Genomic DNA, 26417 nt, shown 5'->3' on the forward strand with positions numbered 1-26417 from the left:
CAGAGAGAGTTGTTAACTATGGTAATAATATAGAGAGACAGGACAAAATGATACATAAGGGGAAGTGTATAAAGGGAGGAGTGCTGTTTTCTGAAGAAAATGGTGTCAGGAAGGTTCAGAGGGACAGGAGAGGGAGACTGAGACAGTATTGCCAACCCCAAAAGTTCAAAAGTGTTGTGTAAGACCCCAAAATAACAGGAGATTTGGGGGAGAAATCATGATTTTTCCTCCCAAATTTTTTTCGATCCAATATTCATGATTTTTTAAGTGTCTTCTGACTTTAGAATTACCCCTGCCCATCTCCATTGTGTATGCAGTAATTTGCCAACTCCCACAAGTTTATCATGAGTAAGGTTATTTTGATTTTGGCCTCCCATTGTAGAAGCTTTTGCTAGAGGGCCCACCAGAGATGGGGGCCCCATAGTGCAAGGTGTTGTACAAGCACATCATAAAACACTGTGTGTACCTTAAAAAGCTTACAGTCTAGTGCAAAGCATAGTGGTGAATTTGTGATTTGGAAGCTGGAACTGGAACTTGCCAAACTCATCTCATATAGGGGTACAAAACATCCATTAGGTGGGTACAAGTTTTAATCCCTGTTGAGGGAAGCAGAATTCATAATGGAGACCTACAGATTAAGGTTATATAAACTAAAAGCAACATTCTGAGGCATCCAGTCACCCTAAGATACACCTTCATGAATGAAGGTATTTTTTATGAGAAGGTAAATTTATTAACTCTAGTTCTCACCTTTTGGAGTTTACTGCTCTCTGGAAAACAGAGGCAAAAGCAACCTCACCCTGTTCTTGAAGGGAAAGTCCCTATTAACCAAACACAAACACACACAAAATGCAACAGTAAAACAAATCTGAGCACAACAACATCCACATTTCCCTTTAAATACAACATTTTGCAATATAAAATCATTTCAGCAATTACTCAGGGGTTCCTACACTAACTTTTATGCATATTGGATACGAAGATATTTTTCACCCCTCGCATGGGTCATCAGTAGGATGTGAATCCTCAGCCTTCAGGTCCACAGCATGGACCTCTTCTGCTTCAGCTGTAGGAATAAGTAGTTAAGGAGAAATCATGTTGTCCTCTATCTGGACTAGCCCATACAGAGAGAGAAAGCACACACATTGTCAGTGAGTTACATGAGGGTTTATGGAAAGCTGGGCATGTAGATTCTTGGTTTTTATTCCTGGTCCTGGGAGCAGATTGTGATCTAGTGGTTACAGATAGCATAGCCAAATGTAATACTCTTTGTTGGATCATCTTTGAGTACTGAACCCAAGATTGTGTGATGGACATGCATGAGCCTCTACCACTTGGGCTAAGTAACCAGATCTATTATCAGGGCAGCAGTATCTGAGTCATAAACTTCTATATATGATCTAGCTCTAAGGGAGTTTCATAGAACTCCATTGTGTTGGTGTGCGTTACAGAAGCGCCTAATTTGTCATGTACTTTTTGAAAGACTATGTGGCAAAGTAGATGAGACTTAGTTCCATTATATTAGAGACCCATTCTCAGCTCTGCATCCAGTGACCATGTGCAATCTGTCAGTTATTTCATCTGAGAAATGTGTGGCTGAGTTTTAACCCCCTTTCCTCCAAGGTATGAAACCTTGGCTCATAGGGCAGAAATACAATAGTAGTCAGTGGAAGACTTGGGATTAGAACTCATGGCCTGTAGGCTTGTAATTTAGCGTGCCTTCCTCCAGATGGTGCCTTCTGTACATCACATGAAGGCTTTTCGTATTGTTGTGAGACTATGTGCAGCAAGAACCAAAAAATTTGCTATAAATTCACTGGAGTTGGCAACACTGGAAAGAAAATAGTAACAGTAGTGTGGTGAGAGAGATGTTTTGGCAGTGGAACATGGGCAGCTTTAAAAAGAAGGCTGGCTAGATGGAGAAAAGAATTAACAGCAAGCAAGAGGGAATGAAGATTACTAGCACCTTTGGAAATGAAGGAATGGTAGAAATCAGGCATCCTGCTGGTGAGATTTCCAGATCTCATAATAGACATGTAGATGAATGCATACCACCTTTTTCAAGGCTCTGACTAGGGATTATTGGGATATAATGATCAAAAGACTGAGATGCGAGATTCCCAAACTGATCCTCCTAGCAAAATTTCACTGTTTTTTCCAACTAATTATTGATTCTATATAGTAACTTTTTCTGCAATATTTGTGAAAATTTTCATTTTTTGCTGCTGTAGTGAAAGCAAATTAATCCTTTAAAGAAAAAATATTGTGGTAACAAAAAAGAAAACATTGAAGATGCTGTAGATAATGTTGATAATGTGATAGGATGAAATGAAAAATAATAAATGGACTACTAGATGAACTGGATCCAAATAACTTTTTATATTTACGGGACTCCTGAGGCCACACTCAATTTATATGAAATATCAGTGCTCCTGGTTTCTTACCCTCTGAAGTAGTCTAAATTGTCTTGATGGACTCATACCTCTGCTATTTACTGCATGGATGCAAGCACTATAAATGCTGTACCTCTGAACAGAATTATGGTAAGAGCACTACATTTTTCATAGTGATCCCATGAATAAGTTGACATTTTTCACAAAATGTTTCAAATTTTGTATTTTGAAGGTATTAAACTTTTCGCTCCATTAGGAATGAGCAGTATCAACATTATCCTGAAGGTTGTACACAGTGTAGAAAGTTTTGGGAATTGTTGCATCTGAATTTTCACCGGGTAACAAAATTGAACTGTTTCCTTTGTCTTTCAAACCTGGAATAACAGTTTAACACTAATATATCTTGGCATATGTGTATATACATATATAAACAGCACGAGTAAGAATCCTACTAGGCATAGGATGTCAGACTGGATGACCCGATTGGACTTTTCTGGCCTCAGTAACTAATTCTTGTGGTTCTTGTATGCCAAAATATTCATTGCTTATCAAAGTGCAGAGATTAAATCATACAATTATTTCACAAAATTTGGCACAATTTAATATGATTTGAAGTTTCTGGTTAGGGGATAAACAAGATCAAAGGAAGAAAAAAGATAAAATCCATGTTAGTAAAAGTAGTTTCTGTTGTCCACATAAAGACATAGGCCTTTATTTCCTCACTCCAGCCAAGTCATCCACCCACCACTGGAACACTCTTTCCTTCCCTTTACCTTTATGCCAGTGGTAAATTCTCATGCACAGGATGAATTCTCAACCAGTCGTCTTCAAAGAGTGAAAAGTGGCCTTAGCCAACCAGAGAATCCAGTTCATAATAATTAACAGTGATTTTTATCTTTTATGAGCAGCCCTTAGTTACCTGTGTGTGATTTTTTGTTTTTAATTTTTTAGGTGCCAGAAAAAAGTGATAATTTTTGTTGATTTTTAATCAGTAAATGTCAGTAAACATTGATTTCACTGTATATACACAAACTGACAAAAAGATATTTCCATCAATAATAATCAAAATTTACAGATAGGCAAAGTAAGAAAAATTCTATTTGAGAACTTCTTAGTTTGATTTAAGGATATTTAGTTTGTATATTTTGACATGTGATGTGAACAATTTGAGTTTTGATGGTTTTGAATCTTAACAGTTACTTTCATTAAATAATTACTGCCTGATACCTACTTCATAACTTTCTGCAAGAGTGAAATTTTGAATCAATAAAAATTGAAAAAAAAATCTTTTAAAATAAACAATATTATCTGTCAAAATTATTTTTAAAAAATCAAATTCTGCCATATCTCCTGGAACCAGTTTACATTTTGGTGGGAGGCATTTTGTGAACATCTTCTTCCTCTCTAGTTGACTGCATCTGAGGTCTGATACCTTGCGCTGTGGGGACCTCACCACCATCACGACCACCAGTCAGGTCCTCGGGGCACTACTAGATTGAGATGGATGATAGTGTGTGTGTGTGTGTGTGTGTGTGTAGTTCCTTTCCTAGCATGTATTCCTATGTTAAAATGATCTCAAAACTAGTTTTTGGTTATAAGAGAAATAGAACACATAATATAAAGCATAATAATATATAACACTGTAGAATTTGTTCCCCCTTTATTTCAGGGTAGAGTCAAAGATATTGAGTGCATGAGACAGCACCTTCAGGGGAGCTGAACCAGTGCTGTGGAACTCACTTCTGCAAGATATAAGAACTGACCACTAACTTCACTAGATTCAGAACTAAATGCAAAATCCACATCTTAATTTAGCTTTTCACAATAAACTTTCCCCATAGACTTACACACACATAAATTTATCTTTCAAGCTACCTTTACAGGCAGAGAAAGGAGAGAATGTGTTTATAACATTTTTCATTTGGGAGGTGCTCAGATGAGAATCAAGTATGTACCTAGATAGACTGATTAATGACCATAAAGCTATTGATCATTTCTGGACTTCTTAATGATTGTTGGTAACTCTTTCAAAAATTCTAGCATTTTATGAAAATATGCTTTCCTGGAAATTTCAGTCTGTTTCTGTTTCCTAACAGATCATGTTATCCTTTGATGTTATCTCCCTACAACAGCTTCCCACCCTCTCAATCCCAGGTGGCCTTACTCATAAAGAAATCTTCTGGTATTTCTGGGGTGTGACGCAACTACTCCTCTGAAGTGGAGATCTGCCAAAGTTGGCCTCAGCCCAGGCGTGTGCATAAACTTATTTCCTCAGTGGAACTAATGCACTAAATAAATAATGTTCATATACATTTCTGAAAGATACAAAACCATGCTCTATAAATCATCATATCAGAAATTTTTGATATTCTGTTTTTTAAAATCAGCCATTACATTGGTTATATTTGTTTTTAATTCAAAGTTGCAAATTCAGGTGATGCTGAGGGCTTGTGTCAATTACTTTTTCATTTGACAATTCATGGCATCAGTAAGTGATTGCTAGCTAAAGTTAGGTTAACTCAACTCATTGTTTTAACCCTCCTCTCTTATTTATTGATCAGATATTGTTTTTTCAATATTTTTCACAGCTGATCAGGACTTGTAGACCGACTCCAAAAGAGTCTTTGATTTTTCTGATTTTTTTTGCCTAGTACTCTCCCCAGATGAGTGTTTCAAAAGTAGATTTTAAAGAATAAATTGTTTATCCCTGAATTTTCTTTCTATTACAGTATAAACTATAGCCACCATTCATAACTTTGTCTCTATTGTGGCAGACACTTACAAACACATAGTAACACAGTCTTTGTCTCAAAGAGCTTAAAGTCTAAATAAACAAGACAGACAAAGGATAGGACAAAGGAGTATTACAGTCTCTGTTTTGCAGGAAAACAGGCAGAGAGATTATGACTTATCCAAATTCACATAGGATGTCTGAGGGATAGCTAGGAATTGAACCCAGCTCTCCCGAGTCAGTCCTGTGGCTTAACCCCAAAACCATTTTTCCTCTCTTCTTGAGGTTAATTTTTTCCTTTGTTCTAAGGATATGTCTACACTTTGAGCTTGGGGTGTGAGTCCCAGCTTGAGGAGACCTATTTTATCAAGCTAGTGCACTAAAAATATAAAGTGCAAGTGGCAGGAGAGACTAGCTGCCCCAAGTACCTGCCTGTCATCTCTGATGGGCACTCACTCTGAGTGGCTAGCTTTTCCCACTTCTTCTTCGAGTGCTGTCCCTGTGGGTGCTCCACTCTAGGTGACGGTGCGTCCCGGAGCTGTCGATCGGAGATTTTCGGTAGTAATACCTGGTTGGGGCGCACGCACCCAGATGGTATCTCCCGTCTAGTTGGAATCTTCCTGAGTGCGTGCGCCCCACACCCCCCTCAGTTCCTTCTCAACCGTCCTCGGCTGAAGACGGGACTCGGGGCAGTGCTAACTTCTCTTCCCTGGTCTCTATAGGAAACAGTAACAAAAAACTTAGAGATAATTATTAATTACTTCCCAATTGTTTCCCTTCCTTTAGTATAGTTACATTGTTAGTTATTTAGTTAAAAAAAAAGACAAAAAAAAAGAAAAAACAAAAAACCTCAGGCTTGTCTCCCATTGAGAACACTCTCCTCTGCCATCTCTAATTCATAATGCCAGGACCTTCAGGTTTTCAAAAAAAAGTGCATCTTCTTGTCAGGACTCCATGCCCGGGTCAGATGGCCACTCTCACTGTGTGAATTGCCTAGGACACCCACATCCCAGCGAAGTGCCTTCCACTGTGCGAGCCTTAAGTCAGAGCTCGTCGTGACAGGGATCTGCGCCTCAAGATCATTATGATGGAAAATCCTGCAGCCGCTGTCGGAGATGGGAAGGTTTGAACCCGCGCTGCCACGCGCTCCCCAGCCAATCTGAACCGGGGGAGCGTTGCTTCACCTCCTGGAGTGGAGGCAAGAAGCTTCAAGCAGTCTCACAAACGAGACTCTAACAAGGTAGAGGGTCTCCGGCGAGATCCCCCCTACCTCCCTGTGCTGACAGCAGGAAAGACAGCTGCTTCAGCTCTTCTAATGCCTCAGCAACCGCTCTGACAGAGCTTAGAGGCAGGGACCAGACCCTCCCACCTGGGAAAGCACTGTTGATTCGGTCCCCTCAGCGCACCGCAAAACGACTGCGGGCGGACAACTCACTCCGACTTCGCACCGCGAGGGCTACGCACGGCCCCACGTTCCTCCTCGGGCACCGGCAACGGCCGTGGTGCCGGCAGCGCGTTCGGCTCCGACACCGAAAACAGCTGCGAGTACTACAAACCGTGGTCAATTTCCACTGCAAAAGCGGCCAGCGGTCCCGCCAGCGCGCTCTGCCTCAGCAGACGAAAAATTAGCTGCGGTGCCTGACAGCGCAGATCAGCCTCGGCACCGAGAAGAGGGTCGGCACCCAGCCACTCATGCTGCCCGCGCACTGACAACAGACTCCCTGCAGGGCACCTCTAGGCTCGACACAGCAGGACACTCTCTGCCTCACTCTCTCCTAGTAAAGAACTAGAGCAGAGAGCAGGCTTAGCTCAGCCTAGAGAGCAGGAACAACAGCTTCTCACACGAAAGTGACCTTCTAATGCCACCTGAGCCTCACTCTCCGCTCCTAGACACAGAGGACTCCTTTCTTGACCTGCCACTTTCTCCACCTGACTGGCTTTCACCGACGGTGACCTTGAGCTACAGCAGCAAGCGGAGTTCTCCCCTCTGCTTCTTCCACAGGCACCTTTACCACCTCAGGTCACGGCTCAAGGCTCAGCAGCCTCAGTTTCCCTACTTTGCCCCCCCAGGTGGGCAAGATACCTGGTTCTCCTACCCTATGCCTTGGCCTCAGTGGTACCCGTGGCAAGCTATCCTCCTACCAATCATCTTCCTTCGGTGCCTCAATCTCCTGCTCCATCCACTTCCAGGGTGCCTGAGCCCCTCTCTGAGTCTGGGAGCTACGCAACCATATCCTGACTCGCTAACCCTAACTCTCCCATTAGCCTCAGATGAAGCCATCCTCCCTCCACCTCCACAGCCGTGGACACTGCAACAATTTCAAGAACTTTCCAGGAGAGTTGCACTCAGTCAGGAAATCCCCTTAGAAGAGGTTCAGGGAGACGTCAGCACAGACTCCTCAAAATCCTTCAACCATCTGCACCCTCGAAAATCGCGCTCCCTATAAATGAAGCACTCATGGAGCCAGCCGACACCTCTTGGCAAACCCCAGGCTTCTCTAGTACCAACTTGTAAGAAGATCGAACGTAAATACTATGTTCCTGCAAAGGACGCAGACTTCCTTATTTTCTCATCCACCACCGAACTCTCTTGTCATTGATGCAGTTGACACACAGGAACTAAACAGTCACAATATTGACCCACCCACAAGACAAAGGACCTTAGACGCCTTGATGTCCTGGGCCGCAAGGTTTATACGTCCTCTACACTACAATTCAGGATTGCAAACTATTCTGCTCTCCCGCAACTATGATTTGATAATTATAATAAGCTTTCGAATTTGCCTCATACATTGGTCCCAGAGGACAGAAGAGCAGACTTCAAATCAATCCTGTCTGAGGGACAACTGATCTCCAGAACGGCCCTACAGGCGTCCTTAGACACGGCGGACACAGCAGCCTGTACCGCTGCAACTGCTGTGTTATGCGCAGATTCTCATGGCTCTCTGCGTCAGGCATTCCTAAAGAGCCAAACCAAAAGTGGAGGATCTCCCATTTGATAAGGACAAACTCTTTTCAAAAAAAACTGATGAAACTCCTCCACACCATGAAAGATTCGAGAGCGACACTGCGCACCCTAGGCATTCACCCACTCTTCCCAGGAGACAACGATTAGCAAACCCTACCAAAGACCACGCACACATCAGTACTATCACCCTCAATCCAGACCACATGACACAACTAGGAATTGTACTAGACCTCCCAAATGCAGACAAAATCAAAATCAATGCCACCACCTTTCCGTCCACCAGGCAATAAACAACAGTTTTGAAACTTTGGTCGAGGGTCTGCATTACCACCCCTTGATTCCCACCACTTACTTGTCCATTTGGCCACCGCCTCCAGTATTTCCAACATGCCTGCCAGCGGATTACACAGGACCGTTGGGTCCTCGAAATAGTTCAGACTGGCTACTCCATCCCGTTTATATCCTACCCTCCTACCCTTTCCCCTTCCCCGTCCCTCTTCAGGGACCCTTCTCACGTAGCAGTTACTTTTCGCACAGAAGTGGCACACCTTCTGCAACTAGGCGCGCAGTGGAACCTGTGCCGATGCAACATCAAGGGACAGGGTTCTACTCCCATTACTTTCTAACGCAGAAGAAAACCGGGGATGGAGGCCTATACGAGACCTATGGCCGACTGAACACAATTTGTGAGGACACAAAGATTCAAGATGGTCACACTGGGCACAATAATACCTGCATTGGATCAAGGGGACTGGTTCACAGCCCTCGACCTACAAGATGCTTGCTTCCATATATCAATTTCATCCAGCTCACAGACGCTTCCTACGATTCACAATCGGTCAGGATCATTTCCAATACAGAGTTCTCCCTTTCGGACTCTCCACAGCTCCAAGAGTTTTTTCCAAGACCCTAGCCGTGGTTGTGGCTCACCTCCGCAAACACGGGATCACACTTTTCCCCTACCTGGACGATTGCCTCATCAGGGGCGACTCCTATGGACGAGACATTTCAAGCCACGCGTTTCGCCATCTCCCATTTTCACATCCTAGGCCTCCAAATAAACATCCAAAAAATCCATCCCTGATACCCACGCAACAGATCGAATTCATTGGAGCTCATCTCGACTCAACCCAGAGCAGGGCCTCGCTCCCATACAACAGATTCCTCGCTATCACGCAGCTCATAACGCACGCTTGTCTATTCGTCCCAGGACGCAAGCAAGAAGTCTGCCTACAGCTCCTTGGTCACATGGCAGCTACCACCTTCGTGGTTCAACACGCCAGGCTACATATGACATGCCTCAGGGCTGGCTCAACTCCAGTTTCAAACCCAGCAGACCACTTAGGGATGCTGCTAACTCCTCCACCAATGTTATAACTTCCCTAGAATGGTGGACAAGTCCAGAAAACCTCTGCACAGGGGTTCCTTCCAGCAACGATCCCCAACGCTCATGCTCACCACGGACGCTTCCCTGATTGTTGGGGAGCACATTTAGAGGACACAGGGCACAAGGCCTGGTGGTCTGCATCAGAGACACATCTACACATAAATCTCTTAGAGCTCAGAGCAGTGAGGAGAGCATGCCTTCACTTTCTTCCCCTCATAAAGAACAAATACCTGCGAGTCTTAACAGACAACATAGCATGTATGTATTACATAAACAGACAAGGAGGAGCCCGATCACATTCCCTCTTGCATGGAAGCCATTCGACTATGGAATTGGTGCATATGACACCTCGATACAGATCATCGCTTCCTACCTACCAGGCTGTCACAACACGACTGCCGACGCACTCAGCAGACACTTCTCGACAGAACACGAATGGGAACTGCACCCCACAGTATTCCAACAGCTCTTCTCCCACTGGGGCACGCCTGTCGTCAATAGATCTCTTCGCCATGACCCGAAACCAAAAATGCCCCCTGTTTTGCTCCAGGGCAGGACTCAGGACTGCATCCCTAGGAGGATGCATTCCTCATCTCATGGAACAACCTCCTGTATGCCTTTCCACCTATCCCTCTACTACACAGGGTTCTTCGGAAGATCACGCGACGACAAGGCCCAGGTCATCCTTATTGCCCCGGCTTGGCCAAGACAGACGTAGTACCCCTACCTTCTCCATATATCCTCCCGTCACCCATGGGCTCTCCCCAACAGGCCAGACCTCCTTACCAGGACAACAGATGAATCCTTCACCCCCCAGCTCCAAAAGCTCCACCTCACAGCCTGGTTCCTTCATGGTTCCAAACCCATGAACTAGCCTGTTCCGAGCAAGTCCAATATGTCCTCTTGCACAGTAGGAGAGGCTCCACTCGTAAAACCTACCTTCAGAAGTGGAGGCCTTTTCGCTCTTTGGTGCTCACATAACATTTAGCCACCAATAATGTGACCCTCCCTGACATTCTAGACTACGTCCTGAAACTAAAACAGGACGGACTTTCGCTCAGCTCCATCAAAGTGCACCTGGCGGCGCTTACCACCTTCCATGACCTATTGGATGGGTTCTCTCTTTACACACCCCACCATTAAACGTTTTCTCTCTGGCCTCCAAAATCTTTACCCTGAAAAGTTCATCCAACAGTGGCTACATGGAATCTTTACCTCGTTCTTCATGCTCTCATGAAACTCCATTTGAGCCGTTGGCTACCTCCTCTCACCTCCATATGTCCATGAAGGTGTGCTTTCCTAGTTGCCATAAATCAGGCAGGAGAGTGAGTGAAATGAATGCCCTCATGGCCCACCCTCCCTACACAATCTTTCCAAAGATAAAGTCACTTTGAGACCACATCCTAAATTTCTTCCTAAGGTGGTGTCAACTTCCACCTCAACCAACCTATATACTTACCTACTTTTTCTATCCCAAACCTCACAAAACTCCGCAAGACGCAACCCTGCATACTCTCGACGTCAGGAGAGCAATTGCCTTTTATTTAGAATGGACTAAACCAACACACCTCAGGTTTTTCTCACCTGTGAGCATCATACTATATTCCAAAGTAGAGGGAGGAGGGCGGGGAGTGGAGCCCACAAAGGGACATCTGAAGACCTCAGTTACTGCAAGGTGAGTAATTTCTCTTCTTTTCGAGTGCTGTCCTGTGGGTGCTCACTCTAGGTGAATGTGTAGCAGTGCCCACTAAGGTTGTGGGACTTTGGCGATGCGGCAGGGAGTACTGAGATAAGTACTGTTGGCTACATTGCGTCTGCGTGTATCTTGCGTAGAGAATAGTGTTTTGCAACGTGTTGTTTCAGATGACCATGTAGCCCTCTACAGATATCAGAATGAGAACGTTGTGTCAAGAAGCAATGGAAGCGACTGGCTCTATGGAATGAGTTCTAATGTTATCGGGACCGGTTGAGATTCTTCGACGGTACAGGATTATGCTCGAGATCCACTTGATAATGTGTGTTTAGAGATAGCGGTGCCTTTGATCCTTTCAGCATGGAAAGAGAGTCGTGGAGACTGCCGGAAATGGTTTCAGTCGTTCTAATTAAAGAATTGTCTCCGTGTGGGGCGCACGCACTCAGGAAGATTCCAACTAGACGGGAGATACCATCTGGGTGCGTGCGCCCCAACCAGGCACTGCTACCGAAAATCTCCGATCGACAGCGCCAGGACACACCGTCACCTAGAGTGGAGCACCCACAGGGACACACATCTCGAAGAACCTCAGTTACTGCAAGGTGAGTAACTTTCTCTTTTCATACTGCCATTTCTACATTCTATTTTTAGAACACTAGCTTGATGACAGGTAGCTTGAGAGAGTCTCCTTGAATTGGGAATAATTTTCCCAGCTCAAAGTGTAGCTGTACCCTGACACTGCCCATTGTAATCTTTAGGTGCATTTCCCAGGAGCACATGACAACAGATTGGATTTTCTTCAAAGTTTTGTGTGTACTGAAAATAATTATATGCTGCGCACACATGCTCTGAGAATCAGGCCCCTTTAACGTGTCTCAAGTTAGGCACCCACGATCATTAGTCATTCTTGTAAATTTAGGTCCATGCCTCTATCCACTGACTAAGACACAGGTCATCTGCTAGAGTGAACGTACGCACATATTCTATCACAATAATAGAACGCAAGAAGATCTAGATCGAAGATGAATGGTTTCAGTCACATTACTAGAGCTGCATGAAACTAAGTATTTTGGTTGCTGCCTGGCTAAGTAGAATTAGTTTGAGGTGAAGGTGTCTAAAAGTAATCCCCAAACTGAGGATCTCTTGGACAAGTAGAGAGATGTCTCAGTGTGGGAATTAGGGATTGCCCTAGCATACCGTCAAGAACCATCCCACAAGATTCATCTTTGTTTTAACTTGTCTACCCAGCACATGCTCTCAAGTCTCAATCCCAGCCAAGTAGGAGAAAGGCAAAGACACTACACCAGATGGGTCATGTGACATGGTTTAATCAGTTGTTAACCAGTGAAGAGAGGAATAGTACTAAAATATGTACTGTCATGATACTGATGTGGCCAACTGGCATCTTTGTCTATCCTAGGCACATAAGACTGGAAGGGCCTTCATGGGTCATTGAGTCCAGTCCACTGCTATCAAAGGGTGAAATAGAAACATAAATCCACACCATATGTGAGAGAGATACTTTTTGTGTGCATAAGTGTATACACACAAATAGAACCACATCCACCCACATTTTAGCAGTGACCTTCATGCCACTTTGTGGAAAGTGTTAGTGTTTCTAATTTACAAGAGGGTGAGGGGAACAGCTATTGCAACTACTGTTATTGTGAATAAACACTATGTAAAATTTGTTGATTTTATTATAAAAATAAGATGCTATTTTTGAAAGCTCTCTGTTTATCTGAAGGCCCAAATCCAGTAGGTCAGAGTAATGTGATGTTCCCATGCTTTTAGGCTAATTTTAACTTTGTTTTAGGTAAAGTAAATGTTTTAATTAAGCCCCAATCCTGGAATCTGATCCACATACTCTGACCCTTGAATCTGTGCAGAGCCCGACTTCAGTGGGACTCCACACCACTTCATTGACTACACCTACAGGGAACCGATTGCAGGATCAAAGCCTGAGTTAATGCTATTGTAACTTCAATTAATCCTGCTCCCTTTATTCTTTAGAGAAGAAGCTGTAACATGTGAGGAATGCTGATGAGGTATTGCATTTGCCAAACTCCCACAAAAGTTGCAGGGGTGGCAACAACTAAAAAGAGAGAAATCTTGTTTGTTGTTGTTTCTAAGCTTATTTCTGCATCTGAAATATAGCCAAAATGGTATCCTACTGAAATTTTCTCAGTAACTTTGCTAAGTCAAGGTGATAGTAGTCTGTTAATTTCCTGAACAAAAATATCTGTTGGGCAATTGTTCTAAATTTAAGACATGGCACTTAGTGTATGGTGAGGTTATATATATATATATATATATATATATATTTAGTTTGCATGGAATTTTCCTTATTTAAAAACAAACAAATACACAGACATGAAAAATTCTGGTTTGTTCAGAGTGTGTGTTAAGTTTCCCACTTACTTCGGCATTTGATTTTTATCATCAAAATGAGAGATCTTAGTGACTTTGTTCATAAAAGGTATTGTCAGAGCAAAAGAATCTTATCAGTTCTGTCAGTTTTAAGCCTTTTCTAACCCTATGAAAGTAATCGGTGTTACTGAGTGCAAGCGTGCACTTGTTTAATTCAGTACTGTTCTAATACTAATTCCAGCACTGATGTCAAATTCATTCTGCATGTTAATGTAAAGAGATGATGGGTGATGGAAACGTTTCTATTGTCAAAAATTACGTGACAAAAGACCGTGCTTGCCTGTGGCAAATTAAAACTGAAGTAGCTGCTCTTGGTGTTGTTTTCTTAGTTATGGTTGTCAACTAACCACATTTTCTTGGCTGGAGGCAAATAAATTTTTTTTACTCTTATGTATGCTTGATGTTTTTTAATGCAGCTTCACTCGTAAAGCTAAAATGACTCTTTGCCTGTAACAAGATGTGCTTGTCCCTGATTGCTGCTTTGTTGATCCACTGTAAATAGTGAAAATCAGATGATAGAATCTCTTAGATAGGAGGGGACTTAAACTGAAAGTTTTTTATTTCCTGAACCAAAATTCCATTATGGGCTTGGAAGATCTGTAGCAAGAGAAGTATTTTCCATTCTTCTGTGCTCATAAAAATAAAAATTCAAAATTACATTTTAAGGCTCTGACATTAGACTTTACTGTAAATGAGTTTTCTAATCTTTGATTTGTGGGTGTGTATAAAAATACACCGTTTTTGAATTAGACTAAAATTGCAGAAAACTGCATTCATAAGTTTTGCTACTCAACAAATAGGTTCTAGTTATATCCCCACCTGTATTCCTCAGACAAAGGTTTGGGTCTTGGTATATATGATTAAGTGTCAGGAATGATCGTTTTAACATGTCCCCATAATCTTTTAAGGATGCAAGGGCCCCCTTTTTAAAATAAATCATATTAATGGCATGCTTTTAAGGCCTCGTCTGCACTGGCTGGAGAACTTGTTGGCACCTCTCTAGCAAGCTATGTTGAAGCATGGTTCTTACTAGACAGGAGCTAACCTTGTTTCCCTAACCAATGTAGACAAGGCCTTAGAAGACCTTGCTCTTCAGAGAGCCATACATTTGATGGGCCAGTGCATGATATTAACAATGCTGACCTTGTTAGAGTTCCAAAAGGAGCTCCTTGCAAGAAACTGAATCAATGACAATGAGAAGCACTAAGGGCTAAACTGTTGTGTAAGAAATATTATGAAAACTACAATAGTAATTACAGCATTTCTCTGTGTGAAATTTAGTCATTGGTTTAAGCTTGTTTTCCAAATGATGTGTATGGCAACTGTATTCAAAGTATAACTAGATTCAAATCTTATACAATATTTAAAAAAAATTTGAAAAGACTCCTCTATACAGTTTATTGTTAAAAGGGCCTTAAAATCTCTATTGTAATAAACCACTAATCACATGACTATATACAAACTAATAATGCTGCATAGTTTGAAATTTCTGTTCAACAAGGTTCTACTTTCCATGAATTTTTGCTTACTATCTATGAATCAGTACACCACATTAATTTGAATAAATTGTAACAATATACATTTTTTAAAACCTTTTTATAGTGGGTTCCATTAAACCAAAGAAATCAGCATTACTACACCCAGTATTTGCAGCATTTTCTGTACTAAGAATAGTGGTAAAATGTTTTGATTTGCTTCTCAACCCCCCCCTCTCCTACTGTCTTTCTCTTTACTTCATGTTGTTCTCTTTCTTACCCTTCACAATTCATATCTTCCTTCCCGGTTTGGCTGCTCAGTTTCTATCCCCCAACCCCAGTTGATGTCACTCTTCTTCCCTGGCCATTCTGCTCACATGTCCAGTTTGGCTCTCCTTTCTTAGTAGACAAGTTCATCAGTCTGCTTGCCTACCCAGCTTTTCTGCAGTCCATTCAGATGAAAAAAATCTACTGGAAACAAGCATCACCTGAATACATATTTTTTCTTCAAAGGATAAAATACATACCGGGTCCTCAGCTTCGAATTTCCATGATTTAACATGCCCTATTGTATTATGGACATTATAGTGAGGATCCTTACTAATCATACCTAGCATAATTTATCATTGTAATTAGAACACTAAATCAGCATATTTGAACAGTTTTCACCAAATGGTTCCTGTAACAGCATAAGAGCATCATCTGTGACAAAGTTGCTGAGCTAAGCACTGTGAGGTCAGCTCTGTGCCTGTCAGGGAGCCAGCTGCAGTAGGGGCAGTCTCCTAGCAACACACTGAACACAGCTGATCCTAACAGGGGCTGCCTAACTGACTTCACTTCCTGACTGGTGAAGGGGCAGAACTAACTACTATTTAATCCAGCAACAGCCAGAGCTTATTGACTGCTCAACATATTCCCAACCTGCAGCTGCACTTGGTCCTGCCCCACCTGCTCTTGTGCCCCTTTAGCCCTAACCTTTCTCCATATTTGACATCCCTATCTCCACTTCTTGACCAAATCTCTGGCTCACCCATTGGCTCTAGTATTCAGCTTCTGATCCTTGGTTCTTCTTCAAGTACTTACTCATGTCCATTCCATATTAGGTGTGTGTGTTTACCGCATGCACCAATGCCGGAAGTTTTTCCCCTCAGCAGTATCCGTAGGGGACCGGCCCTGGTGCCCTCTGGAATGGTGCCCGCATGGCATGGTATGAGGGACGCTGCTGGCTCCCCCCACCCTTATTTCCTTCTTGCCGCCAGTGACAGTGCTGGAAAGTCTGCTGCTTTGGTTAGCGTTGTTTTGTTCTCTATTCTTGAGAACTTTGAAAAACCTGTAATATAGTTGTATATTGTTAGTAGTTGAATTAGTTACCCTTAGTAGTAGTTCTTGAAGTTCTAGTCCCAAACGGGACTCAGCTGGGGGATGGGGTATGCCCCGGTCTCCAGGCTTTAAGCCCTGCAATCTCTGCAAACAGCCTACGCCTGTCAGCAATCCACATACCAGCTATCTAAGGTGTTTAGGCAAGGGGCACATAAGTGCCGTATCTGGAAGTCCTTCAAACCTAGGGCAAAGAAGGAGCACGATATCCATCTAAAGGCGCTCCTAATGAAGTCGGCACTCACTTCAGCACTGGAGCAGCGGTCCGACTTTGCACCGAGCACTGTGGCCTCCATGTGCAGTGCTCCACCAGCACTACCTGAAAGGGAGTTCCAAAGAGGATGGAGCTCGGCTGTTCTCAGTGGTGGCAGATGACAGAACAAAGAGTAATGATCTCCAGTTGTAGCGGGGGAGGTTTCGGTTGGATATTAGGGAAAACTTGGAGGATTAGGCCAAAAGAAGTCTGATGAGGTTCAACAAGGACATGGGCAGAGTCCTAAACTTTGGACGGAAGAATCCCATCCACTGCTGCAGGCTGGGGACTGACTGGCTAAGCAGCAGTTCTGCAGAAAAGTACCTGGAGATTACAGTGGACGAGAAGCTGGATATGAGTCAACAGTGTGCCCTTGTTGCTAAGAAGGCTAATGGGATATTGGCTGCGTTAGTAGGAACTTTGCCAGCAGATTGAGAGAAGTGATTTGACATGAGTGAGGCCAAATCTGGAGTACTGCTTCCAGTTTTGGGCCCCCCACTACAGAAAGGATATGGGCAAATTGGAGAGAGTCCAGCGGAGGACAACGACAATGATTAGGGGACTGGGGCACATGACTTACAAGGAGGAGAGGAACTGGGCTTATTTAGTTTGTAGAAGAGAAGAGTGAGGGGGGATTAGATAGCAGGCTTCAACTACCTGATGGGGGTTTCCAAAAAGGATGGAGCTAGGCTGTTCTCAGTGGTGGCAGATGACAGAACAAGAAGCAATGGTCTCAAGTTGCAGTAGGGGAGGTCTAGGTTAGATATTAGGAAAAACTATTTCACTAGGAAGGTGGTGAAGCACTGGAATGGATTACGAAGGGAAGTGGTGGAATCTGCATCCGTTAGAGGTTTTTAAGGTCAGGGTTGACAAAGCCCTGACTGGCATTTAGTTTGGGATTGGTCCTGCTTTGAACAGGGGGTTGGACTAGATGACCTCCTGACGTCCCTCCTAACCTTATATTCTATGATTGATTCATCCACAAGTGGGCACCGGTACCCTCCATGGCTCTGGTCAAGAAGCTGAAAAAGACTGAGGGGAAGATTTTCTACCTCCCACAAGGAAAAGGAGAGGGCTGGGGGCAAGCCAAGACCCATGCTGGGGGCAGCTCAGTACTCCTTGTTTGGGAAGTTGGACCCCAATTCAAGTCGAGGAGTGCAGCCCATCCCATCCCATCCTTCGCCTGCAACTCCAGATAGCAGTGCAGGCCCTGGCCAGCTTCAGGTGCCATCGACACCTGAAGCCCTTCAGGCAGGTCAGGAAATCCTGACACTCCCAGTGCCATCCACACAGGCTCCAGCGGTACCCCGGTCTCGGGAAAAACCCATAGTGGGACCTGTGTGTGTGTCCCCGCTTCAGCGGCACCAGTCCCTATCCAGAGGGACGTCCCGCCATTGCTTGCCCACCTGAAGCCATCATGCCTCAGGACTAGAGATGCAGGCTCAGTGGAGCCCTATTCGGTCCCCACACAGATGGCACTGATTGAGGGACTCAAGGCATACTTCACCGGTAGATTGGCACAGACCCTCTGAGGCACGTGCTCCCAGCAGGAACTCTGGGACAGGCTCCAAGGGCCTGGTATCAATCACAGGACTGAGGAGGGACCAGAGACCGCTGATTGCTGGACTCTCATTGCCCATCTCCAAGAAGTAAGTCGCCCTACTCACGAAGATCTCCTGGTAACCAGCCCGTAGTAGTTCCTGGTCCCGTTCAGTGTCCCGGTACCAGTCGAGTAGCATGAGGCGTGGCTTGCCAGGTGTCTAACGCAGATCCGCTGAATGTCGTCGGTCCCCAAGCCCTGACTCACTCGGACCGGTCAAGTTTGGGACACAGCGACCAGCACCGGTCAGACAAGAGCCACCACTCCACATTACCCTGGTCATCCGGTACCAACCGCTCCACTTATAAATCAGAGAGTAAGGTTCCCTGACTGCAGGACAAGCCCCAGTATCTGCAGTGTCCCCTACATCATCAGCACCAAAACCTGTCCCATGGCCCCAAGCGCAGTGGCTGGCACCTTGGAACCTGTGCAACACTTCACCCAACCTTCCCAGGCTCCTTGGTCAGTGTCGGGACCTTCGGAAAAGCCAGCAGCCTTGGTATCCAATCCCCTTCCGGTTCTTGAGGCTTTGAGGGGTAAGACCCCCCCCAGGTCAGGAGGACCCAGGGAAGCAAGCTGCTGAATCAGCAGTGGAGGTTCCCGCCGCACCGGCATCATCCTCTTCATTGCCAGATGACACTATCACAGGGCCCCCTCACCCAGTTCCTCAGGATAATGCCAAAGCACACCAGGAACTTTTGAAGAGGGTCGCTTCCAACCTGAGGCTTCAGGCAGAGGAATTGGAAGAGCCATCAGAGACTCAGTTTGACATCTTTTTCTCCTCGGCCCCTGCCAGGGTGGCTCTACCCTTCTGTGAAGGGGTTTCAAAAATCACTAATGCCCTCTGGCAGACCCCCTCTTCCCTGGCCCCTATCTCTAAGAGGGCCGAATGCAAGTACTTTGTGCCAACCAAAGGGCATGGGTACTTGTACTCTCATCCAGCTCCCAATTCCCTTGTGGCTGAGGCGGTTAACCACAAGGAGAGGTAAGGGCAACCCAGGGCCACCCCCAAAAATAAAACCCTCCTTGGCCAACATGACTTCAGTATGTAGCAAGCCATGACCAAGTTCAAAGGGTTTCTCCCTGAGGCTTCCAAGATGGAGTTCCGAGCAATCCTTGATGAGAGCATGAGCACGGCCCAGGCGTCCCTCCAGGCAGTGTCTGCTGCTGCTAATGTTGTTGCCCATACCATGACTTCCACTGTCTCCATGCGGTGAGCCTCCTGGCTGCTCCTCTCTGGGTTGTCCACTGAGGCTCAGCAGTCAATGCAGGACTTGCCCTTCGATGACCGAGCCCTATTTGCAGCGCAAACAGCAAGTTGCATGGTCTCAAGGACTCCTGCACCACCCTGAAAACCCTGGATCTCTACATCCCAGCCCTAGCACATAAGAAGTTCAAACCACAGCAACCTCAGGGCCACAGGAGCCACCCTCGGCAAGACCAGCCCCATAAATGAGCCAAGGGCTTTAAGTGCAGTCCAAACCACCCACCTCCCCTCTCCTCCCAGTTGGGCTCAACCCATACCAAGCAAGGGGCCAAATAATCATTTTGAGGGTGTGCCCAAGGGCAACCTACCAGACTATTTCCTGGATCCATCTTTCCCATTGTTCTGCAACCACCTTTCCCTTTTCCTCCCTGCTTTGACTGCTGTAACTTCGAACCGTTGGATCCTCAGCACAATGGAACAGGGCTATACCCTCCAGTTCCTTTCTATGCCCCCTTCCCACCCACCTTCCCCGTCCCTCTTCAGGGACCCCTCTCATGAGAGTCCCCTCACGCAGGAAGAAAAGGGGTTACTACAGCTGGAGGTGGTGGAAGAAGTTCCTCTTGAGTACAGGAGCAAGGGATTCTATTCCCAGTATTTTTTAATCCCAAATACTAAGGGCAGTCTGTAGCCCATCCTGGACCTGCAAGCCCTCAACAAGCACCTAAAGAAGTAAAAGTTCCGTATGATTTCCCTGGCTTCTATTATCCCTTTCCTGGATCCAGGAGACTGGTATGCCACTCGTGACTTGAAGAACGCATACTTCCACACAGCGATCTTTCAAGGACACAGACGCTTCCTCCGATTTACGGTGGGGGACCCCACCACTACCAGTTTGCGGTCCTCCCTTTCGGCCTGGCTTGTGGCCCCATCGACTCCTATGCATAGGGCAGTCAGGGAGCTGCACTCCACATGCTGCCCCCGTAGCTCCCATTGGCTGGGAACCATGACCAATGGGAGCTCAGGGACGGTGCCTGCAGATGCGGCAGCGTCCAAAGCCACCTGGAAGCATCTCCGCGTAGGAACCAGCGGGGGTTTACCCAAGTGCATGTCGTGGTAGCTGCTTACCTCAAGTGCCAGGGTATCCAGATCCAGATCCTGTACCTTGACAACTAGCTGGTCATGGGCACCATGTGCTGCTCCCTGGGCCTCCTGGTAAACGAAAAAAAATGATGTTAGTACCACTCGACTAGAGCTAAGGCATCTTCAGTGGGCTTTCTGGTGCACATCGCTATGCAGGACATCTGTAGAGTCGCAACGTGGTCCTCTGTTCACACGTTCACAGATCATTATGCTATCACTCAGCAGGCCAGACGCTGTATTGCAGTCTACGTGTCCGTGAACTCATACCCACCTCCAGGGATACTGCTTTGGAGTCACCTAATATGGAATGGACATGAGCAAGCACTCGAAGAAGAAAAGACAGTAACCTTTTCTGTAACTGGTGTTCTTCGAGATGTGTTGCTCATGTCCATTCCACAACCCGCCCTCCTTCCCCACTGTCAGAGTTTCTGGCAAGAAGGAACTGAGGGTGGGAGGAGCCGGCAGCACCCCTCAGACCACACCATTCAGGCACCACTCCAGAGGGCACCTGAGCCAGTCGCCTACTGATACTGCTGAGAGAAAAACTTGCAATACTAGTGCATGTGGCAAGCACACACACCTAATATGGAATGGACATGAGCAACACATCTCAAGGAACACCAGTTATGAAAAAGGTAACTTTCTTTTGTGACCCCTTAGCTCTGCTCTTGACTACTACCCCCATATGTCCCATGGCCCTCATTCTTGACTCCAACTCAGCTGCGGCCTAACCTCCAGGCCTGGCAAACCCCATGGCTCCTACCGTTAGCCAACTGCCCATCTCCTGGTTATATTCTTGATAATACCAGCAAGTGAAGCTTCCAAGGGAAAATGGCAGATAGTGGTGTTGGTGATTCAGAAGGTGGTACTCTTCCTTCTGTGTCAGTAGCTATGCCCCTGCCCTCTTCTCTCTCTCTCTCTCTCTCTCTCTCTCTCTCTCACACACACACACACACACACACACACACACGCGCACACACACACACACACACCCTAGTGGCTTTGCTCATTTTCCTACTCCAGTTTCCGGTGCTCTGCTTCTCTCCTTCTTGAGCCTCTTGGTTTGTGTACGTTTATTTTGGAAGTTGGCAAGAGCTTGCTGCTTGTATTCCTCTGAGTGAGTGGCTGCCTTCTGACATGTGGTACTCCTGTGGCTAGCTGTTCCCTGGGCCACCATGGGAGTGGGGAGAATGTGTGGGTGGACGCAAATGCCATTAACCAGACACATGAGCAGATGATTGGCTTTAAAACAGATGTTGGTGGTTTCCCAAGAGCTTCTTGCAGTGAAAGTGGTGGTGTGGTTGCTTTGCCTATTTCTCCAGATCTTCTCTTCTGCCCACCAGCTGCCCAACTGCTTCAGCTGCTTTCCATTGTCTACTCCTGCAGGTCAATCAGAGAAGTGAAAGGGAAGATTTACAGCCTGCCTCATTCTGTCCTGCAGGTTCATGGTCCCCAAGCACCACTGCAGCTGCTGCACTGATATTTAGTCCCATGTTAGAGGGCCCTGTGCTGTTGGAGATGCTTTCTGAGGAAATTAATAACCAAGTGGTTTGGACCTCAGCTTTATAGGATCCAAAGGCATATTCTACAAGAGCTAGGGGTTTTAAACCAGTGTCTTGGACACATTCTAATTAAGTAAGTTCTACCTACCCCCTGCTGGATACAATAATCTTCCTCACTTTCTGCCCTAAAATGTACTGAAATATTGCAGTGCTGTGTTAACACCTGTCACATCCTGCCCAAAAGATGGCTGAATGTCAGTGCTGGATATAAATGGAATTCATGTAATAATATACTAATATCATTATTTTAGCCATGTTAAACATCTTTCAGCTTAAATACTTACTTAATTTTTGGCATCCTTCAAGATACAAGGGCCTGGGGGTGTATGTATATAATACAACTTCCCTTGGAACACTATCCTTGCCATCATGCATGTCACCTCCCCATACACCATCTTTTCCAATGACTGCATTGCTGTCTGCCTCAAATACGTATATACAAGACAATGGACAACTCTCAGATATCCACACCAAACAGATCACCAAACTTCTATTTCTTCCTCACCCATAACAATTTTACATTCAACAACAAACACTTTGTCCAAACAGCCAGGGGTACTGGGATGGCTCCTCAGTATGCCAAGCTCTTCGGGGCCACTTTAAGGAAGACTTTCTGGACAGATGCACCACAAAACCGGTGATATACCTGAGGTACATTGATGATATTTTCATATTCTGGACAGATCTAAACTCCCATATAGCTTTCCATCTCAACTTCAACAGCCACCACCCATCCATTAAACTCTCTCTAGAGCACTCCCACAGTAGCATCAACTTCCTGGATATCATCTTCAGCAATGGAACACTGCAGACAACTATATACAAGAAGCCCACAGATCACCACACCTATCTTCGCAGATCCAGTAATCACCCCAAACACACCAAGAATTCTGTTATCTTCAGCCAAGCACTCAGATACCACAGAATGTACTCTGAGGAGAAAGTCCAGGATATATACCTTAATACACTCAAAAACACCCTTGACCAGAGAAGTAGATTGCATCATGGAACAGGCCATCCAAACAGCTGAGAGAACCTGCTTCAATACAGAAATAAAAGCCTCTCTGATAACACCCCCTTATTGTCACTTACCACCACACACTGCAGCCCATATGATGTATCATCAAATAAATACAACCCATACTCGATGGGGACCACATCTGAAAGAAATCTGTCCTGAACCACTTCTTCTGGCCTTCAAATACTACTACCCCAGTCACTCCAACTTCATCATCAGAAGCAAGCTCCCCACAGACTAGGGGACACAAACTGAAAGCAATACCAGACCCTGCCAGAAAAACACATGTAAAGCATGTAGACCGGGGTAGTCAATAGGCAGACCATGGGCCAAATTCAGATTGCCAGATTCTTTTGAACGGACCCCGAAATCTTTTTATTTACTTACTGTTATTTTTTATTATTTTCTCTGGAGTCTGGACCTTGACTTTACCTTCGCCAAGAAATTTGGATTTTGGCAAAAAAATAGACTACCTCTGCTGTAGAAATACCTCCACTACTATAATCAACACCTCCTCACACAACACAACATTCAAGATCCATGGGTCCTACGCATGCCTGTCACAACCTGTGGTGTACTACATCCCAGTGCACTAAATGCCTGAATAACAACTGTATGTGTGAAACCTGACAATCACTATGTTCTCAAATTAACTCACAGGAAATTGATGAAAGACAAAAACACCCATGGGCAAACACTTTTCACAAAATGATCGCGCCATATGTGATCTTTCAGTTCTCATTCTCAAGGGAATCTGTGCAACAACTTCAAAAGATGAGCCTGGAAGCTTAAATTCATCACTTTGCTAGACACTAAAAATTCTGGACTGAATAAAGATACTGGATTTATGGCTTATAACAACAATCTGTAACCCACTAACCACTACCCGCAAACTGTCTTTTTTCCTCTCTTCCTTCCTTTCCCCCATATGACTGGCAGAATGTTAACAGGCTACTTCACCTTGACTGGTCACTTGAAATATGTATTATGCTAAACAATCTGTTCCACCCTTGTATTTAGCTGTGATGCTCAGAGTAACTTTCCTAGACCTGAAGAAGAGCTCTGTGTAAGCTCGAAAGCTTCTCTCTCACACCAACAGAAGTTGGTCCAGTAAAAGATTTTCTCTCACCAACCTTCTAATTCTGTGTATAATACACTCATACATACGCCTTATTCATATGTGTAAATAAATAAGGTGGGCTGAGTAGCAACACCTATAGCTGAGGACCCCCAATTCTTTCTATAAAAAAATACCAGAATTTCAGTAGTCTATAACTTTAAAATGTTCTGTAGCGGGTATCTGCTGAATTTTTTAGGAAAGTTTTTCAGCAAAAATGGTTCTGCTGTTTCAGACAACAAGGATGGAGGTGAGGGATAGCTCAGTGGTTTGAACATTAGCCTGCTAAACCCAGGGTTGTGAGTTCAATCCTTGAGGGGGCCACTTAGGGATCTGGGGCAAAAATCAGTACTTAGTCCTGCTAGTGAAGGCAGGGGGCTGGACTCAATGACCTTTCAAGGTCCCTTCCAGTTCTAGGAGATAGGCATATCTCCAGTTAATTATTTCATGCAGCGCACAGTCAACTTGTGGAACTCCTTACCTGAGGATGTTGTGAAGGCTAAGACTATAACAGCGTTTAAAAGAGAACNAGAGAGATCACTTGATCATTGCCTGTTAGGTTCACTCCTTCTGGGACACCTGGCATTGGCCGCTGTCAATAGACAGATACTGGGCTAGATGGACCTTTGGTCTGACCCGGTACGGCCGTTCTTATCTAAATCACTAGAACACACTTCCCTCCAGAAGTTAGAACTGAACCCAGGATTCCTACATCTGCATCTCTGTTTCACAGCTGTCAAGCCTATCACTGCTTTCCACTGGCTAAATATGTGTGTCATCCCCCTGTAGTGGCTGGTTCACACAGAGAAGAGCAGCCTAGTACTGCTACCAGTTACTCAGGTCAAGATGTAGGAATGGGGGCCCTGCAGATGACCTGTGGACATCAGTATGGTTCCATGTAATGAAATTTGTTTTTGCAGTTTGCTTTTTTTAAAAACTTAAGACATTGAATTTTTAAAACTACATTAAAAGAACTTTAATTCTCACATTTCCTAACTTTTGAGTGCTTGACTCTGTTTCAACATATATTATGTGCATATGTGTGTCTGAATAGTTTCAGGATCTATAGCGCAGTGTACGCAAAAGCACACTACTGAGCTAGTAATAAATACCTGAAGCAGTTCGTGGTTTCATCCGGGTTGCAAGAATATTTTTGAACATTGTCCTTACCTGATCATTGCGGGAATTAGAAACAAACTGCCGGCTACAAAATATTCTGTTTCATATTACTTACCATTTTCTCATAAAAAGCTGAAGAAATGCTACAGATCAAAGTTTCAAATCAGAGTTTGTTACTGAATGATGATTTTTTTATTATTATTACAGGTACAGCGTTGGCCAAGAAACTGACAAAAAAGGTAAGCAAAATGTTCTGTTCTCAGAAGGAACTCTCATTCCTTCTGTTACTAAAATTGTATTTCACAACTGATATATTTTTTTTTATTTGTGTATTTAAAGGATGTAGAGGCTTCACTGGTAAATGTTACGAAGGCTAAGCCAGGACCAACCTTTTTTAGAGACCTTGGCGATAAAGGTAACACACTTTGGTACTGAAAGTACATCTTATATTTTTAGACCTAATTATTTATGTGAATATATTTTAAAGAAGGTTCTAGAAGCCCAACTTGATTTCCAGCTAGCAAGAAGTTAACTCCCTGCTGAGATCTCGCTCAGCTTTTCAAGACAAGGAGGCAGAGCTGGGAACTGAAGACCCATTCAGGCATTCCTAGAATACCAGGAAATTCTGTAAAAACCCCTAGCTGACACTGCCTATGGAGGAGGAAGAGCTCAACAGCCAGTTACTAGAAGGGTGGGTTGTAGCCCAAAGTAGGCTTTTGTTTGTTTAATCTTAGCAGGTTGTTAGATAGATTTTGTGTAATTTAGATGCACTTAAAATGTATAGAAAAGAAACCTTGGATAAAAATTGTACTTGACAATGTACCCCCCTGTTCTGGGGCATCCCTGGTTCTTCTTCGAGTGCTTGTTCATACCCATTCCAGTTAGGTGTGTGCGTGCCGCGTGCACGTTCGTCGGAAGACTTTTACCCTAGCAACACTCGGTGGGTC

The 26417-nt window shown here is 44.6% G+C and overlaps 1 protein-coding gene across 3 annotated transcripts in view; it reads left to right on the forward strand.

The window, feature by feature from the left end:
* The window catches only part of MICU2 (mitochondrial calcium uptake 2), a 270378-nt gene that overhangs the window by 183541 nt on the left and 60420 nt on the right, over positions 1-26417 (forward strand). For all 3 annotated transcript variants that reach the window (XM_075061669.1, XM_075061670.1, XM_075061671.1), the window contains exons 3-4: positions 25678-25709; positions 25810-25885. In XM_075061669.1, the coding sequence (XP_074917770.1) occupies positions 25678-25709; positions 25810-25885 (108 nt within the window). The remainder of the gene's footprint in view (positions 1-25677; positions 25710-25809; positions 25886-26417) is intronic.

This window comes from Chelonoidis abingdonii, chromosome 1 (genome assembly GCF_003597395.2).
Source record: "Chelonoidis abingdonii isolate Lonesome George chromosome 1, CheloAbing_2.0, whole genome shotgun sequence".
Classification (NCBI taxonomy): Eukaryota; Metazoa; Chordata; order Testudines; family Testudinidae; genus Chelonoidis; species Chelonoidis abingdonii.